Source organism: Lagopus muta, chromosome 1, assembly GCF_023343835.1.
Source record: "Lagopus muta isolate bLagMut1 chromosome 1, bLagMut1 primary, whole genome shotgun sequence".
Classification (NCBI taxonomy): domain Eukaryota; kingdom Metazoa; phylum Chordata; class Aves; order Galliformes; family Phasianidae; genus Lagopus; species Lagopus muta.
Genome location: NC_064433.1, coordinates 17,127,719 through 17,146,569, shown reverse-complemented (window position 1 = coordinate 17,146,569; position 18,851 = coordinate 17,127,719). Strand labels below are relative to the sequence as shown.

Genomic DNA, 18,851 nt, shown 5'->3' with positions numbered 1-18,851 from the left:
GCTTTTTGCTTTAAATGGGATTCACATAAATACCAACAATTCACTGTCAAGCCTGGTTAAACTCTAGTAATTTCTTCTGATTTACACTCTGTATTTTTAGAGTAAAAATGAAAGACAGAGTAAAACAAAGTTATTATTTTTGGTACAGTAGCCAGGTGCTATTACATGACTGTCTGTTGAAGTTACCTTTGCAAACTAGGATGACAATTTTAACAATCTAACATGTTTCCAGCACTGATTTCTGGAAATTCTGGATCCTTACAATATAATTGATCATTTTAGACATTTTAGTGTTGTCTAACAGCTGAACTACTTAGCTGAACTGTGTATTTTGCTCTTTTGACTGGAATGTCTCTGTGAGTCTTAAGATGCCATAGAGCCCCCCCTAGTGTAAATGGTTGAGTGTTTTTTGTTTTGTTTTGGTATGGTTTTATTTTTGCTTGTATTTTTATATGAATTAAAAAAAATGCAAAGTCATTCACAAAGATGGATGTAGGCTTGCTCAGCCTGTCTCACTAATCTACTCATAGTGGAAAACAGTTCCAAAGCTTTTACCAACTGACTATAAGCCAATAAACAGCATGTCTGCCCCTTCCCTTCTGCTTCCACAGCTATCTGTTCTAGGTCCCTGAATAACTAACCATGTATAATGCTGAAAAATATATAAAAAAGCATCGAAATGCCCAAGGAAATCTTATCCTGCTTTGGAGGATACCTCATGCTTCACAGGTATAAAAATGTAAATTTCTGGCAATGATCCTAGCAGTAGCAATGACCTGTTGAATTTGCTGAGAATTCCCATAGCCCCTCTAAAAAGATTATTCAATTTTTCTCTTATCCCCCTACTTTCTCCATGCTGCTCATACATTCAAACTGAACGATTTAGCCTTCAGGAAAAGACAAGCTAATCTAACTTTAAAGAGACTGTGATTATTAGAAATAAGGGAAAGATGCATGGAGCTACTGTACTTAGTAATACTTCCTTCTTTGACACTGAACTAGCCATGGAAAGGACATCTTCAAGAGGTAAAACTATAATGTCCACAGAACTAATAATAATAAGATTCATCAAATCTAGTGGCTGCTTGTGGATATATGCTTATAAAAAGTAGAATAGCGTACCACAATGTATTCATGCTGTGTAATTGCACTCCAACAAAGTAGCATTCATGAATTACAGTGAACAAAATGCAACTATTAGGCATCTTTTAGAAGAATATGCATTTTCTTTGTGACCCATTATTTGCTGATGGCTTGGTTGTTGTTGTTGTTGTTGTTTTTCCTTTCTGCTATTCAAATCAGATGTAGGAAGAAAGGAGTATTTATTATTTGCAAAGATTATTTTTTTTCCAGTAACAATTATTTAGTATCAATTATTTAGTATCAATATTTTGTCCAGATCTAATAGCAAAAAGTGTCATTCTTCCTTAAATATCACTCCCAGACCTATATTCTCGGCTTCTCCTGAACATCTATCATCTTGATTTTTTATTTCTTTTTTTTTGTAAAAATCCAGCTTTTCTCACATTATACTCTTTGAACTTATAAGATCTTGGAATGTGCTGGGTTATATCATACATCCTTCCTTCTACTGAATTACTTGTAGTCAGTACTAGTGAAGGCCTTGAGACTATACCTCTGATCAGGTAATCCTTGTAATGAATGAAATTGCTAGAACTCAGCTGAAAGACATTTGGCTTTCATGACATGGGTGTACAGCACCCATGTTTAAGAGCCCAAGGATAGGCATGCATAATAATGGAAGCTTGCTTTGCAGCATCTAAACCAAGGAAAGCATCTAGACCAAGGAAAAGCAATGAAACTAGCAAAAGAGATCATAGCAGGAATATCTACACTTGGAATATTCAAAGACGTTGAGTGCAAGGGTGAGGGTGGAAGATCTTTGGCTGTATGAGCATTCAGGTCTACTGTAGAGAACAGAGCAGGGCAGGTCACATTCTGTCACCTATGAAAGTCCAAAGCCAGCGTGATGAAAAAAGAGGATCACACATCTTGTAAGGAGTAACAATGCAAAATAGTGTACTTTCATTCTCTTCTGTACTAAGAAACTAACACTCTCAAAATATCCCTAGCTTAAGGCTTTGAGCAATAAACCAATTACATCTGAATTCTTCTTACTTTTTAAAAATGGTTAGAGGTGTGCAAAAGTATGAACCATATGAACCTAAGTAACAGATAAAACTGAGATTTGTAACTGGCATGGAATTGTAAGCTTGAAAAATGACTTCTCTGGCTCCCTTTGACTCTTCAAATAAAAGTAACTGCAATATTAACTTGGGTGAGAGTATATAGGAATAGCCAAGGGGCTTACTGAGGATAGTGAAAAAATAACATGGATTTTCCATTCCTGAGAATTTTCTTTGTGCTAGAAGACAGATTCAGACTAAATCACCATTGTATCTAGGAATTAATTACAATGCAGTAAATTTAATGGGTATTAAATTCTGAATATTCATACCTGTATGCCTATATTGAGAGTGTACAGCTTATTAACATATCCTAACAGAGATACAACCTTAATTGGATTTAACTTTCCTGTGAAAAAATGCTTTAAATATTTCTGTGTGCTAATAAAACTCTATCAAAATAGTGATCTTCCACAAAAACAAACAAACAAACAAACAAAAAAAAAAACCAAACCAAAAACTTATACTGCCACAACAGAAATACATATATCTTTCATGGACAGGATGGTGTGAGTTTTAATGATGAAATTTAAAAGCAGTCTTGTCTATCTCATACTTAAGGTTTACTAGTCTACTTGATGGAAAAAGAAAAAAGCCAACAACCCACATCTGCCAGCACTGAAATCCATGAACAAATCTAAACTGTTACTTTTCCATCTCTAATTAGAGGAGAGAATTGCTCAGGGGCCTCTGTGAGTGACATCTGATTGACAGGCAGCTGGTCTGGAGAAAGGTTGGTCTCGCACTCGCAATAAAATTGGGACAGTGATATCCTAAGACTGATTGTAAAAATAGTTAAACTTCAATGAATTATACATCAAAAAAGCAATATGCTTTTAGATTGAATATTTGGATATTTCATCCATTAAACGAGAATTCTGACTTACAAAGCATGAGCTATAAATAGAAATTTCAACAGTTAGTGGAGGAGCTGAATAGCCAGCATTCACCAGTGGCATGCTGTGTCTGCTTTATGCATTCCATCTGACAACTTATTGCTTAAGAAAGCAGTCATGTTTCACATCATTCAAAAAAAAAAAAAAAAAAAAAAAAAAAAAAAGCAAAGTAGATGACTTTCAACAAGCAATCTTTACAAATATGTCGTGTATGCAAAAAAAAATCCCAGTATTTAAAGTTGCTCTACTTTGCTGTCATACATAAGAGAAATTAGGAAGTGGACAATTGTGGGGAACTGAGAGGAGAGGAAGGATATGTGTAAGGAAGGATATAAGCTGAGGTAAAGACTGTGGGAGAATTTTCAATTTTTTATAGCCCTGTTTTAAAACAAAACAACATGTACTGCATTTTTTTCTGTAGGACTAACATACAGTTATGGCAAAGACAGGAAAACTAGACAAATTCTCAATGAAGCTCAAATGCACGTGGACACAGAACTAGAATAAAGCCCTCTGCTGCTCTTAGTCCTTATGATCATTGCAAAGAAGGGCACATTTTCTGAAGGTAAATGTTTCTAAAAGCAGATTTGTTCTGAGACAATCTTCTTATATACACATGCAAAAAAACACAAGCATGTATCCTGATTCTATACTCAGTTCAGACACAAAAATTCCTAGTTTAACAGATTGTTACATGTTGTTAACAGATTTACAAGATTTAGCTCTTGCCCTCAAAGACACATTGTAAAAGATGAAAAATCTTTTCCTGAGACAGCCCCATTTCACAGAAACACGGAGGTTCTTTATCAGAGGGAAGAATATATTCCTTAAAATGTTTATGTTCATGTCTTTTATCAGATTAGAAACATGTTTCTGCAGACATTTCTTCATTCTGCCACAAATATGCAGAAAGGGCAGTGGAAAATATAGTGACGAATCAAGTATTTTCCTCAAGATTTTTTGAAGGTGGTTGTTTTTCAACAAAGGGAAAAAGGCAGGAGTTTAGAATTTTGCATAAAACATTGTATGTTAATCCTCTAATTAATGACAACTTTAATCCAACATAAACTATCTTAAATTTCTACGATTCTATGATTCTGTGAAGATATCCCCATACTTTTGTAGAGTTTCAAGTTCCCCTGTGCTACCTTTCAGAAAACGCTTTGTTGGTTTGTTTTTTTTTTTTCTGATGTAGTCTTATAATCCCATCTAAAATATCTTTTCGTACATTTATGCTGAATCTCCAGTTTTCAGTTTTGCACGACTGTGAAAGCTGGGAAGAAGGATGAGGTGCAGAATTTATGGATCAGTATCCCAGTCTAGCCAGTTAAAATATTTTTTAACTCTTTAGTGACAAGCAGACACCTGAATGCATTACAGTGTCGCATTCTGCTTTACAGATAAAAAATATTTAAACAAAAACTAGAAATGTGTGAAATACAGTAGTTCAAAAGCAAACCAATGTGTCACTTTCTAGGCAGAGAGATCTGTACAGTCTACAGCATACTCGATCTAAATTATTTGGCAAAATCACTAGTACCCTTCCTCCCTTCCCTGTTTCTATGATACTTTGGCAAGCATGCTATGGTGATCAGATTTCTGCAGCAGACTGAAAACAAACAACAAAAGAGGAAAAATAAACTGTGGCAAATGTCAAAGAATTTGCTATCATTTACCATGAATTTCATACACACAGCAGAGAGAACTATATAACAGTAGCTGCAATACAACTTCTGAAGCTCAGGAGAGGTAACAAATTTGATCTTTACTTGACAAAAAAAGGGAGAACGTTGTCATCTTACCAAGTTTCACATGCCACTAGCAGTAGTGACGAGAATCCTCCACCTCACAGTAACCTCTATTAATCAGATTCTAGTGATTCCTAATCTATTGTCTCTTTCATGACAACTCTTCAACTCTCCACTATCACATTCTCCTTGATTTACATTTAGAGATTATGAGATTTAAATGTGGACATATGCGTGTGATGATTAAGTTTTATCTCAGGAAAGGTCAACAAAATCTAGAGTTCAATTCTGTCTAAACACAGATGCTTGGAGCCTTTGAGAAAACTTCAGACATCTTCCTTGATCTCCAAATGCTGCTTCAAAAGTCTTTCTGTCCTACATGCATGCTCCTGAAGGTATCTTAGAATCCTGGAATATGTTGAATGTCCCAGATACACGAGGTCAGGGAAATAAATTCTGCTCTTACTCTTTTATCAAGTTGCAGATATACCACACAGCTCCTCTTTGTGACTGTTGGCCTCATTTGGCCATGAATTACTCATTAGAATTGTACGTAAGTTCACATGCATTGCTGCCCAAGCCATATTCCCATTACTGAGCATTTTGTCAGGGCTGAGAGACACAGATGGCAGAGAAGAGATCCAAATTTTAATATTAGTTCCTGTGCCTGAAAAGTGAGCTGGCTAAGGATATGTGAAAAAAACTCAAAAATTTTCGTGGGCCCATCCTTAAGAGAGAAATATGACTGCAGTGATCACACAGTCCCAGAAGTTCAGAAGGATGAGATTGCTGGTATCTTACTATACTCTGCATATTACAAGTGTTATGAGAACTGTCAGTTTGTTTCCTAGAAACATTTTTCTGACCGTTATCTTTCAAGTTTGTTTTCACATTATAAACAAAATAAGTAGTAACATCAGACTCAAAAATATTGCAAAAGTGACTGAGCTATTTAAGATATGTTTCAGGGTTAAATCAGAGCAAAATATACTACCTTATGGTCCTCACAGAACATCCCAACTCTGTAGGAGTAGAATGAACCTTACTGGTTCATAAAACATTTACTCAGATGCAGTTCAATGAACATGAGAAGAAAACAAGTTCAGGTGAAGATAGGGACCAAGATACAGTACTGACAATGTCATTAGTCAAATGCAGCATGGTACACTGCTGTTTATCATGGTATTACCTAATGCAACAAATAGGTTCCAAAAACCAACAACATGAAACTTATTTTTTAGTACAATATTTTGAGATGTTAGGACTTTATTCCTGTCATTATGGTAAAACATTTTCTCTTGAGAATGCAGAGATTTCTTTTTCTCACAATATATTTTCTCAGATTTGAAAAAAAATAAATTACAAGATATTTGAAAGACTTCAGCTGCTGGCAGTACCAAACCCTTGGTTCCTCTGATATGTCTGGGTTTGTGAGGGGGAGGTTCTCAAGACAGAAGGAAGAGATATCACCATGTTTTAGCAGTTACAAGAAAGTACATCAAAGTTAAAGGGATAGGTCCTAAAATATTAACTACAGTCCAGATGGCCTGTGTGGGTGAAACTTGAGAATGTTTTATGAGAAATCACACAAAACTCAGATGCTATAGAAACAAGACACAAAACAGAAAAAGAGGAAAATGTATTACTGACTCTGCCAGACATGCTAGGCAACATTTCATAAATATCAGATGGAAGAAGTAATGATCAGTCTTTCCTTTGAGGTCAGAAATTACATGTCATATAGTACAGGACTAACGCACAAATGATATCATTTGGTTTGAGCTTCTACAGTCAATGAGACCTGTATGTTCTCCTCAGAATATGTTTGATTTAGGCTATGAGTTTCTTGGAGATGTCAGTATATCAGGGTTAATTAACAAGGAATAGTTTGTGTTTGTCTAATATTGCCCCTTTTTCACTAATTAAACAGAAATGAGAAAAGAAGCAAATGATATTTTTATTTTTTTAAAGTAGTGGAGAAAATCTGCTGTGTGTAGGAGAGAATGTGGGTGTGATCCACAGAATCTGTAAAATACGCATGGACCACTTTGGAAATGACACTGCGAGCAGGAATATGCTGTCGAAAGACAGCTATGCAAGGTGCAATCACAAAATTGACCCTGCAATCACATCTCATTGTAAGGTTCAGCTGTGACTTTTCTCTACACACTATGATTAAATCCTTTTAGAAAGTTTTTATCATTGCTGGACTCAAGAGGTGCCAGGCATATGTAAAAATTACATTTGTTTCACTTTAGGAAAAAATTGATATTTCAAAAAGTTAAAATTTCATTTCAAAGTAAATTTCATTTTAAAGTTACTCTACAATTTTTACAGAAAAGCAGATAGTCTGAGGTGTAAATGTTTTTGTTTGTTTTTTTCAGAGCATGCTGCCACTATGTAAACATATCTTGGTTATCTTAAATAGGTGCTTCAAATTGGAATAAATAAATCCTTCCAAATGCTTTAAAAATGGATTGACTGACAGTCTTCAAGGGAAAAATATGCTTGCTTTTGTCTTATACATGAAATGAAGCTTTACCTTTTAAAAGGTCCTATGGTTCACTGCTGATGACAGAAAAACCTAACTGCAACTAGTTTCTCAAAATAACTGGAAAGTTCTCTAAATAGAGAAATGAATCTGGATGTCACTAATTATTATCTTAGTATTTTAATAAGCATTGAACTGTAGAATCATCTAAGTCCATTAACCAGGTCTTCTGAGTTCCATCATTAAACCATATCCACTTAAATACCTCCAGAGATGGGACTTCACTACTTCCCTGGGTAGTTCATTCCAATACTTGACTGTCTACCTACTTTATGAAGAGACCAGCACCACCTCACTGATATCTCCTTTCAGATAGCTGTAAATATTGACGAGGTCTCCCCTCAGCCTCCTTTGTCTCCAAATTAAACAGCCCCAGTTCTCTCTGCTGCTCTTATACACCCTGTTTCTTAGTTCCTTCACCACTTTCATTGCTCCTCTCAGAACACGTTCCAGCAACTCAACCTCCTTCCTGTAGAGAAGGGCCCAAAGCTGAACACAGTAATGAGGGCACAGATGCTGCTGCTGCACACAGGTGAACAACCACTTCCCTAATCCCACTGGCCACACTACCTTTGACACAGGCTGGATACCACTGGCTCTCCTGGCCATCTGGTTGCTCATGTTCATGTTCACCACTGCTTGCTCATGTTCATCTGGTTGTTGATCAGTGACTCCAGGTCATTTTCTGCCAGGCAAATTTCTAGCCATTCTTTTCCACAGATTATGACTCAAGTGCAGCACCCAGTACTTTGCCTTGACGAGTGTCACGAGACTGGATGTGGCCCATCAATCCAGCCTATCCAGATTCCTTTGGAGAGCCTTCCTGCATTCACAGATCAAGATTCCTGCCCATTCTGGTGTCATGTGCAAACTTACTGAGGGTGCATTTGACACCTTTATCCAGATAAATGTTTTTTATTTTGTGTTGTTTTGTTTTTAATATACAGCTGTATGATATGCAACTTCTAAAGATCAGATGAGCTTTTCATGTTCCTCGAAAAATTTATTTCAAGCCAGGATATTAACAGCAAAACAGCTGCTTCTCTAATTAGTACATTTGATGCTTACCCTCTTCTTATTACAGTACGAACAGGAGACTCTTTGATCTAAGTGTTTTAAGCGGTGTTAAGTAGCATTAGGGTTCAAAACTAAAACAACCACAAAATAAAATGTATACCTAAAAATGGATTTCATCAATAAATCTTCCTACAGCACACCAGTAGATAAAAAAAACATGCAATAGAACAGAACAGTTCAGTTGCAGGGATCTTCAGAGATCATCTAGTCCAAATACTACATTGTTTTTAATTGCTACTGTTGTGTCATAAAATAATCTCAAAAGAGTATTGAAAATTAAAAAAATATGATAAAAGTAAAAAGTTTCTATGAATTTCAAGAATTAAAAGTGTTGAAATGTTTCAATGTCAAAAATAAGTAATAATTTCAATTTTTAACAAGTACTATTAGTTATAGATTTCATCATTCCTTTATTTAACAATTTATTTCTGATTCTTCTTTCCCATCTAAAAACTCTGCACTCGTACACAGTTGCCTAAAAGAGGAGGCATGTAGGGCTCACTTTCTTGCAGTATATGCTGGTTAAAGACTTTAAGTGTACTCTGATAAAAGTATGCCTAATTAACCCTATTTTTTTTTTCATATTGACTTTCAAAAAGCAAAAGGTCTCTATCAACAAGTAACAGGACATAGTGATTTTTTTCATTTTAAGATGCACTTATGCTAATATTTGATTTTACTAGTGTTCTATAAATGGTAGAGTATCTGCATATTCAATACATAAACTCTGTTCCAGGGACCTTTCATTTAAAATCTGGCACTATGATAAGTCAAAGCTCTGACATCTGGAACCCTTTGGGCTGACTCCAGATGAAAATATTTAATTAAATAAATAAATCTCTATTGCCAGAGGTCATCCTTCTCAAAGATAGACATGACACTCATGGCCAAATACATTTAAACTGCAACTATGCACTTTGCCATCAAAGGATGATTTGAAAACGATCTTATAATTCTTAGCAAATGCTCTGCTCACAGATGAGATATACAGATGCCTGAAAGGACAAAAATACCCAAACAGCATTAAAATCTGAAAAAATAAAAAATAAAAAAAGAAGGCATGGATAATGAGGAAAGACAACTCAGCAACTACAGACTGAGACCTGTATTAATGGCAATAAAGAGATAAATACATTTTAAATTCAAGCCTTATTCTTAGTTTGATCTGAAATTAGTGCCAAAATTCATCAAAATCTGTCAATTGACATTTGCTGTGCCAATTTGAGAAACATTCATATATTTAAATAAGTACACTTGTTTTTTTCCCTATTCTGCAGTCCTGTAGATTCTCTCGGGACCATTATAACTGGCTTATTTCCCAGACAGCTCTGTAACGGATATCGTGCTCAGGAAAAATATAACATAAGCATCCTAAAGTGAAAGCTCTGTCAGAACACATCTGCTTAGTGATTTAGGGAAAGCACTGTTTGAATCTGAAAACAAGGAAGGTAAACTAAATTCTTGGCTAAGTCCTTAAGTTTTACAACTAACACCTATAAACTGAAAATAAAGGTATTCACTGGGATTCTTAAGAGGAAATAAGGAGTACACTTCAGTAACACTTAGAATCATAGCAAGAGATAAGAGGACTGAGACAGATTTAGGTGCAATTTTTGGTAGTATGGCTGTTAGAACGATAGTTATTAAATTTTATTACAAATTTTATCAGAGAAGCACTTAGCTGAATTGTGTGAGTCTGCAAGTTCTGATTAGTACTTCTTTGGTGGATGTCTCACAGTGCAATGTCAACCTGTTCGCAGATTCAAGTCTATTTTTAATGAGATGATATGTAAAGAAATGCTCAAGCAATTTCTCCCTACTTTTTTAAGGGATTGCTTCAAAAGAACATCTTCTGTGCTAGGTTGTGGCATTATGTTTTCCCTTCTGTTTGCAATGCTTCTGGCTACACAGCGGTAAATCTAATATAGAAAAGGTTTAGTGCTTGTTCTCCCTTGCCTTAACAACAGACCAGAGATGAGGTAGATTTCAAACTCCCACACTGAAAAGAAAATAGAACACAAGCGTCCTACCTCATCAGTAACTATTTTTAATTAGGTCTATCTATAAAGTCTAAGGGTTTAATTCATTACTCCCGCATGCCATGTTCAGATGCTTTAATGTAGTGAATACTGATGAACCTGAATAGGCTATAAAGATCATGGATAACTGCCCACTTTTCTTCACTAGGAACTGTAGCTTACAGTAGTTAAGCAGGGTAACACCTGTGGGAACTGTCTCCCACAGGTATAAATAGCAGCAGATCAGTAGCTTCCTTATAAAAAGAATCAGTCTACTCATAGAAGTACCCAAGCTGTTCTATGATTCTGTATCAGCAGGCAAAAGTCTGCACAGAGTAAGAGCAGAAAAGCTGATTTCAGATAAATTCACTCTGTACAGTGAAAAAAAACAGCAGTTCCCAGAAATATTAGTCCCCAGACAGATGTTTCTGAATGCAAAATAACATTCAGACAAAATGAAACCTCCTGATTCTGACTTTGACTTTGAGTCCTTTATGCTATTGTTACAGAAAGGTGAGGTAGCAGTATGCACAAACATACCGCACAAGAGGATTTGAGTAAGGCCTTTTTCCACCCGTATCTCTCTTTGCACCTTCTAAGGTGCAAAGATGTGCTTCTATTAACATTTGTGCCTTTATGAACTCATCAAAACGACTGAAAAACATTTAACATACATATTCTTGACCTCTCTGTTAGAGAATACTTGCCTCTATAATGACCACAGGCTATATACTTCAGAAATTATGAAAAAATGTCAGAATGAATAAAGCTGAATGAGTTCATAAGCTCAAATGGTTTCTGAAAGTGATGCTGAATATTTTGAATGCTGTAGCATAACAGAATATTTAATCAGAAAATATCACTCGTATCATTCAGTGTAAATACAATCTGAAAGGTATGATAAATAGGATATCACAGGATTCAAGGAAAATGTGTATATGAGGTGCAAAGAATGCTAACAGGTTTTGCATACGATAGAGGAGTAGATATCCTACTGAGCATCTCTTAATCCTGATGAGTCTTACTCTCCATTGAAGAATATCTCTACAAAAGACGTTCTCACCAATAATTAATTTTATTTTCTTAATGAAGTTAACTTGATTAAGAATTGCTGAAGCACAAGGAGAGCAGAAATCTGCAAAGCCATTTTACAGATGTTTTCCATAGCAAAGCTACACTGTAGGCATGTAGGGCTAATTGAAATGCCTAGGGTCATACCTGCCTTCAAAAAGCTCGACCAGATGCTTTTGATGAGCTCTACAAGATGGTCTAGAAAAATTAAAATGGGAGAAAAAAATGTCAGAAGCTTTCCTGAGTGTATCATAGAAGATTTATGTAGTAGTATCTACTGTGCAGAGTTAGAATTCTTGAATTTGATACATTTGTATACTCTAAGTCAGTGACCATGGTGGTGCCAATTAGAAATTGAAACAAACATTCTTTTTCTACCAATGGTTACCAAAGAACACATGTCATTTTTATAAGCTAAACAGTAAAACACAATATTAGCCAATATTAGCAAAACTATTAGCTATCACAATAGATATCCCTACTTAGAGATTAGCTATGAATGTGCTCAAGTATATTAGGAGGAATTTAAGCAGAATGTGTTGGAGTACTTGGAAGGTGCATTTCAGATTGTCTTAATAAGCCAACAACACGATGCTGAGAGGGATACTGAATAGACTGGAATGCAGGATTTGAATTCAGAATTACCTCAACAGATACAGAGGCTGAAACTTCACTGATCCACACAAATACTTCTCTATACAGAAAATGATAAAACAGAGAACTGAGCCAAAGGTAAATAACTGAAGAGCAACTGCCTTTAACAATTCCTTTGAAAGGATCTGGAGATTTTTGAATTTTTCTTGCAGAATAGTTTCAGACTCTGAATTTACTTCATTCAGTCTCTATCACACAACCAGGAAACAAAGAATATGAACAGAACACACAGAATCTCCATGTTTGTATATAAAGGATGAATGATTAAACAACATTTTACTGATCACAGAGCATTTTCCAACCTTAAATTAATGTAAACAAACAACATTAAACTTCTAAGATGTAGAACTCCTTAAAAGAAATACAGTTCACTGGAAGCGCCAACGCTGACAGTCTGTTCTATTCAAATACCTGTCATCCAATAACCTGTTTCTGCCAGAATGCTAAGCTTGTCACATAACATATTTGGATTTCAAATATACTTTAAATTCTATTTTGTTTCTATAGTTTTAGTCCAAGCTGTAGCCTCCAGTAGTTCCAGCCGAGTTAAAAACTACTGGAAATATAAATTTCAACAGTGAAGAATCTGAGATATAGCAACTAGGGTTGCAGCATCAAATCTTGCCTTGCTGGAGAATTCTGATTTAGCCACAGAACAAGTGAGCACCATTTAAAAAAATTAAAATGTTACTTCCAATTACTGAAATTATGTCTTGGAGCAAATTGAGCAAATATAGTGTCTACTCCGGAGAAACAACCAGAAAATCCGCTGTTTAAAGAATATTACATGATTCTAGTAAGTTTTGCTTAAGAAATTTTGCTTAAGAATTGCAGCTTACCTGAATAATATACTATTGCACTTATTTAACTACAATCAATAATGTACACAGTAGATGAATAGTAAATATTACAATAATTAATTCCACAAGTAAGTCCAGTAGGCAAAGAGGTCATATTTGATGTTTGCTCTATAACTCCATCTCCATATATTGCACAGAAGAAAGTGAAAAGCAAGTGAGTTTCTAATACATAGTCTGCATTCATGACCCACTAATGTGTACTCTGTCTGATTGCTTGTATGATCACAATACTCATTAGTTATAGGAACAAAATATTTTGTTCATATTACCTGTAATAATGAAAAATAAGTATTTGAAAACACAACAAAAAGGAGTAGTTAAAAGTATTGCTGATAACTTTTAATGGCAATCTTGTTCTGACCTCAAAAATATCCGTGCATTAAAAAATACCCCAAATGCTTACTCTTTCTCTTTGGATGGGATATGGTCTCAAAAATATGTTTTCTACAAGGTAATTTTTAAAGTGCTCCAGCTAGCACAGAGTATCTGCTACTCCTGTATGATACTCACGGGCTGTCTGTCAACTCAAAATTCAACGAGATAAAAAAGGCCTTTTTTCATGTTTTACCTGTCACAAACACACAAAAATGAGTAAGGAGAGTGGAGTTTCCATACCACCTTCTTCACTGTCTACCAAAAATGGGATATAATACACAAAGGGAGGTGAGTTGTTTCATTTGGCTAAGCTACCTATCTTTGGTGTGCCAAGCGATGGAACACCTCTCCTAGGAGGACAGGCTGAGAGAACTGGAGCTTGGTGAAGACAAGGCTCCAGGAAAATCTGATACTGTCCTTTCTCTGTCTAAAGGGGGTCTACAAGAAAAAGGACTCTTCAGTAAGGTCTACTATGATAGGATCAGGGGAAATAGTTTCAAATTAAAAGAAGGGAGGCTTAGATTTAGATTAGATGTAAGAAAACAAGTTGTTTACAATAAGGGTAGTGAAGCCCGAGAACAGGTTTCCCAGAGAGATAGTGGATACCCCATCCCTGGAGACATTAAAGGTCAGGACTGAGCTCTGAGAAATCTGATCTAACTGTAGGTGTTCCTGTTCACTGCAGGGGAGTTGGACTAGATGACCTTTATGATTCTATGACATCACAGGAACATGAGAAGGTTGGTGTCTCAGGGGCTTGTATGTGATGCAGTGTCTCCTATAGGGTCTCATACCTTAATACAGCTTTACCTGTCATTCAGACCTATCTCATATGATGACAGAATCAACCTCAATTTATTTCTAAAGCAAATTTGGGGCCCATTACTGGCCATTGATTTAAGGCCCATGAAATGCAATCAATGACTTACACTCCGTAGGACAGAATGTGATCAAGAGACAATCTATGACCCTGGAATGCATTCTCACTCCAGCCTGCACCTCAGCACATACCAAATTCATATATTTGTTTTCATTCAAGGGAAGTGAAAGGAAACCACGCAACTCCTTATGGAAAATAAAAGGTATAAATGGTGTGTGACTGACTCTGTAAGATAGCTGAAAAAAACCCTTATAACAGCAGAAATAAAAATAAAAACAGCTTAAAGTCTATTTTCCTGCCTTCAAATGCTTTTCCCTAGTTTGAATTACATCTATTTCCCTCTTGGAGAAAGAAGAAAGTAAACTTTAAGGCATTTATGCTGTGGATGGGTAGCTACTGAAGGTAGCAGACGCATGAAAAATTTCCTTGTGGTTTTGCAGTTCATCCCTGGCAAGACTGTTTTTTACATTCATGTTGTATAAAAAGAGTGGAGAACAAAAAAGTTTGGTGAAGCTTCTTTTTGCACATATATCCAATGCTAATAACAGAAACAAAAGAGAGTCCTATGAATTATAATATATAAAAAAACATCTTCCATTCTGACCTAGCTACTTAACGAATACTACTTTGTAGGAGATTGTTTATTTTCTCCTCTCTGACTTTCACTTGTAAGTAACACAGGTGTTTGACATGACCTTACGACGGGAGATATCCAGTAGAAATCAACCTCCCTGTAAGCACATGCAGTCTGTTTTTCAAAGAAATCCCTTTCTATCTTCCTTGAGCACACTTTTCATAATTATCACCTGTTCACTTGAATTTATATGGAAGAAATAGAGGGTAAAATAGGACATAGAATAACAGGCTGTGCAATGCTTCAGAAAATAATTTAAATATATTTTATTGGGAGGTTAAAACTTGATGCACACCTCAAGTTAAAGTTTATGGGATCATTAAATATGTATGCACACAAACAACAAAAAACCTGCATAAGCAGCTTTGTTATTCTGAAAACATACTCAGGAAAGAAGAGTTCCTCCCACAAACACAGTGTAACAAACTGATTAGTCTTCTACTCAGTTGTTATCTCTTCAGCCTGTTAACTCACTCTGCTGCATTCAGCTGTTCATAAAATGATACTGGGAAGGAAAGGATCCCCATACACTCTATACGGTGTCTCTTCAGATCTTCTGCATTGTCCAGACTTAATTTAAGTTTCTATCTTAGACAAGCATCTTTCCTCCTCATTGTTACTTTTTTTTTCTGACTGTATCAGAAAACTGCTGTGTACAATATACGTAGAGAAAATAGCTGACTCTTTCTTCCTAGCGATGTATCTCCAGCACATGGTTTGGAAGGAAAACACCTAGGAAGTTCGTAATACATTTATTCTTGACTTAAACAGAGAACATCAGTTTCCATTCAAAATGCATAATTTTAAACTTCCTAAAACTCTGGGATTTTATATGGCATATATAATATTAAAGTTTGAATGCAAAAATTGTTGCTTTAATTGAATCCTTATTTGAAGTGCAAGATTCATTCAGAAACCATTAAAACTACAAAAAATAAAGTCTAAAATTACTATCATCTTCAAATATCACTTAACAATATCAGCATACAATCAGTTCTTTCCCATACAGTAGTTGCATTCCTGTTTCTTCAACCCTTATTACGCTTTGTCGCAAGTGGAACACTAAGATAAATCAACCACTTATTTGTTTTACTGCATAAATCTCACAGCAATAAAATGGAATTGATCACATCAAGAAGTTTAAGATGGGTTTCAGTGAGTTCTTGAGACACTGTACATTAATCATTCAAGCCAAAATTTAATTTTCTCAAGGGCTGTATATAATTGATTGTTTCCCAACATTTTCCTTCTTCAGTACATTTCTATGTATTGCTAGTATTCTTATTTTTGTCTGAGATGATAAAACCATTAATTTTCCCTAGTGCTGTGCGTTACAAAACAAATCAAGACAAAACAAAATCTCTTAGTGACTTAGAAAATAAAATACAATAAAATTACCAGGAAATTTAAAATAGATGAATGAATACAGCTTCAGCAACGACTAAGGCATTCCTAAGTTTTGCTTAAATCAAAATAGATGACGTAGATAGAGGATCCACGAAAATGGAAAGCCATACTGAATGTAGAATATGATGCTATCCTGAGATAAGCTTTAACAGAATGAAAATCAAGATAGACAATTCATCCTTTTCAACTAATTGATACTGTCCACAAAATAATATTTAAAGTCATTTATAATGTGCTTAATTCATTTCAGAGCTGCATGTTTCATAAAACAGGTTAGTATAGACTAAATTCCCATTGGCAATGTAGATGGGAATGCAGATTAATTATTTTGTGTGTACAGATGTAATTTAACCAGGATTTCTACTAACTCATAAACAGTCACTGTATGAATAGTTCAAGCTGTCCCTCAGAGTCATTTCTTTCTTCTGCAGCCATCTGAAATAACTGAAAGTACAGTCTCCACTAGATCATGAGTTCCTATCCTAAATCTGCTTAGTATTTTCCCAATTGGTACAAATCTTGGCAATTCTGTTATATGATATTACTACTGCTCTCCAATAAATTGGAACAAAAACATGAATGATTTTGTACTCATCCTCACAGTGCAAAAGAGCAATAGCAATTGTAGAGATCTAGGATAAACTAAGATCATGAAGATGAAAGGAACCTCTGCTATCTCCAGCCTTTAACAACTAATCCAACCAGGAGAAGTTATTGTGGAAATACAAGATTTAAGCATCTAAAATCAGTGCCTTACAAGGTAATATGCATTCCTCTAATAATCCAATAATACGTGATGGCTTTTGCTTGCTCTAATGGAATTACTTCTAGAGTGACAACTGCCACATCCACGTGGTTTTTAAACTTCAATTATTGTTAAACAAACAAACAGAAAACAAATAAATAAATAATGTGTAGTTTTATGGCTAGTATTACTACTTTTCTTTCTGTTAAACAGCTGATTGGAGTAATCCAGTTGAAACACTCCATTGTCAGATAAACAGAAAAATCATAAGGCTGATTCTACATGAAGTGGTTTATGTGAACAGAAATGAAATAATTATTTTGCATAAAGCAAGGCCAGTAATTTTTTATATGATTTAGAGTGCAAACACAGGGTTACATGCATACAGTGATATGGATAGGGGGCAATCTAAATATGAGATAAGCTGGTAACAGCATGGAAAATAACACTGAACTTTGCTAAAGAAGGTAAATGTTGACAGTAGTACACAAACAGTAGGATTTGTATGTGATCCTGTAACAAAACATTTTCTTTGCATTTCCATAATATAACTGGTGTGACTGCTGTTGAAAGTAAATCCTGTCACATTAAGGATATAGTAAATGTTTTTAGTTTTTATTTTTTGACAACATTTTGCTTTGTTACCATCACTTTTGTGATACCACCATGTATTACATACATGTAAGATAAAAGCAAATGGATGACACTAACTGATTTCAATAGTAAAGCCAGTACTAAGCTGTTAACTCTTTTATGTTGACTACTAATCTGTTCATTATAGAAATAAAGGTTTGGTTTCATTATAGACTATGTTAGCAAAGCAGAGTAGTTCACTATTCCCCTTTTTTGGACCACGTATATATGTCGCTCCAAAACTAATGCTTCCTAAATGTTTCCATGGAAATGACAAAAGATACAAAAAGTGCAATAACACTTTTCCATAGAGCAAATTCTCAGCTACAAAATACACATTTTTCAACATAGTCACCGGCATAAGCTATGCATTTGTATCAGAGGTGAACAAGAACGTGCAAGCCATGCTTGTAAAAATCTGCACCAGCTGTGCATGGCCATCCAGAATGTGACTTATTTTTCATGTATCTGTTGTCACTACTGAAACACACCACCCACTGCCTCACTGTGCTAACAACCACTGTTTGGTCTTCGTGAACGTTCAGCAAACATCAATGAATGTCAGTGAATGTGCAATTTTTCTTCACATGCAAGGTTTCAGTTGTAGAACTTTTCTTTATACACACTTCCATGTCAGATGTCATTTTGTCAGTCTGCTCCTCTGCTGCCATCTGTTACATGGCAACAAAACGTAACAAGATACAAAGGGGAACACCGTCATACTATCAACATCCACCTCTGAGATCATGGACCAACATAACAAAATAAAGGGCATTACTTTTGGAGCAGACTTCATAACATGCAGTTGTTCCTTCACTTGCTTCAGATACAATCAATGTAATCAAAGAAGGAAGTGGATAAGATCACTGATCTGACAGAAAATGAACTCATTTTTTAAAAAAGAAAAAATAGACTTCATGTATATCAGTGAAACCAACTGGTTTATGTAAGCAATTGTTAGTTGCAAGAAATGGACATGAGCTTCCAGCCAAGCCTAGAAGATCAAGGAAATGTAAAGCTGTACTGGATTGGGTGCAACCTGACATTACATCCTGAGAACGACATATACAATGGTAACAACTGGGAGATAAAACA

At 35.3% G+C, this 18,851-nt stretch overlaps 1 protein-coding gene across 12 annotated transcripts in view; it reads right to left on the bottom strand.

Annotated features, from left to right (window-relative positions):
* Positions 1-18,851, bottom strand: part of TAFA5 (TAFA chemokine like family member 5) — a 452,144-nt gene that overhangs the window by 39,598 nt on the left and 393,695 nt on the right. Inside the window, exon 4 of one of the 12 annotated variants that reach the window (XM_048936242.1) lies at positions 11,716-11,766. The exons of the other annotated variants lie outside the window; for them this stretch is intronic. Coding sequence (XP_048792199.1) covers positions 11,755-11,766 — 12 coding nt within the window. The 3' untranslated portion in view covers positions 11,716-11,754. The remainder of the gene's footprint in view (positions 1-11,715; positions 11,767-18,851) is intronic. 12 annotated transcript variants of the gene reach the window in all.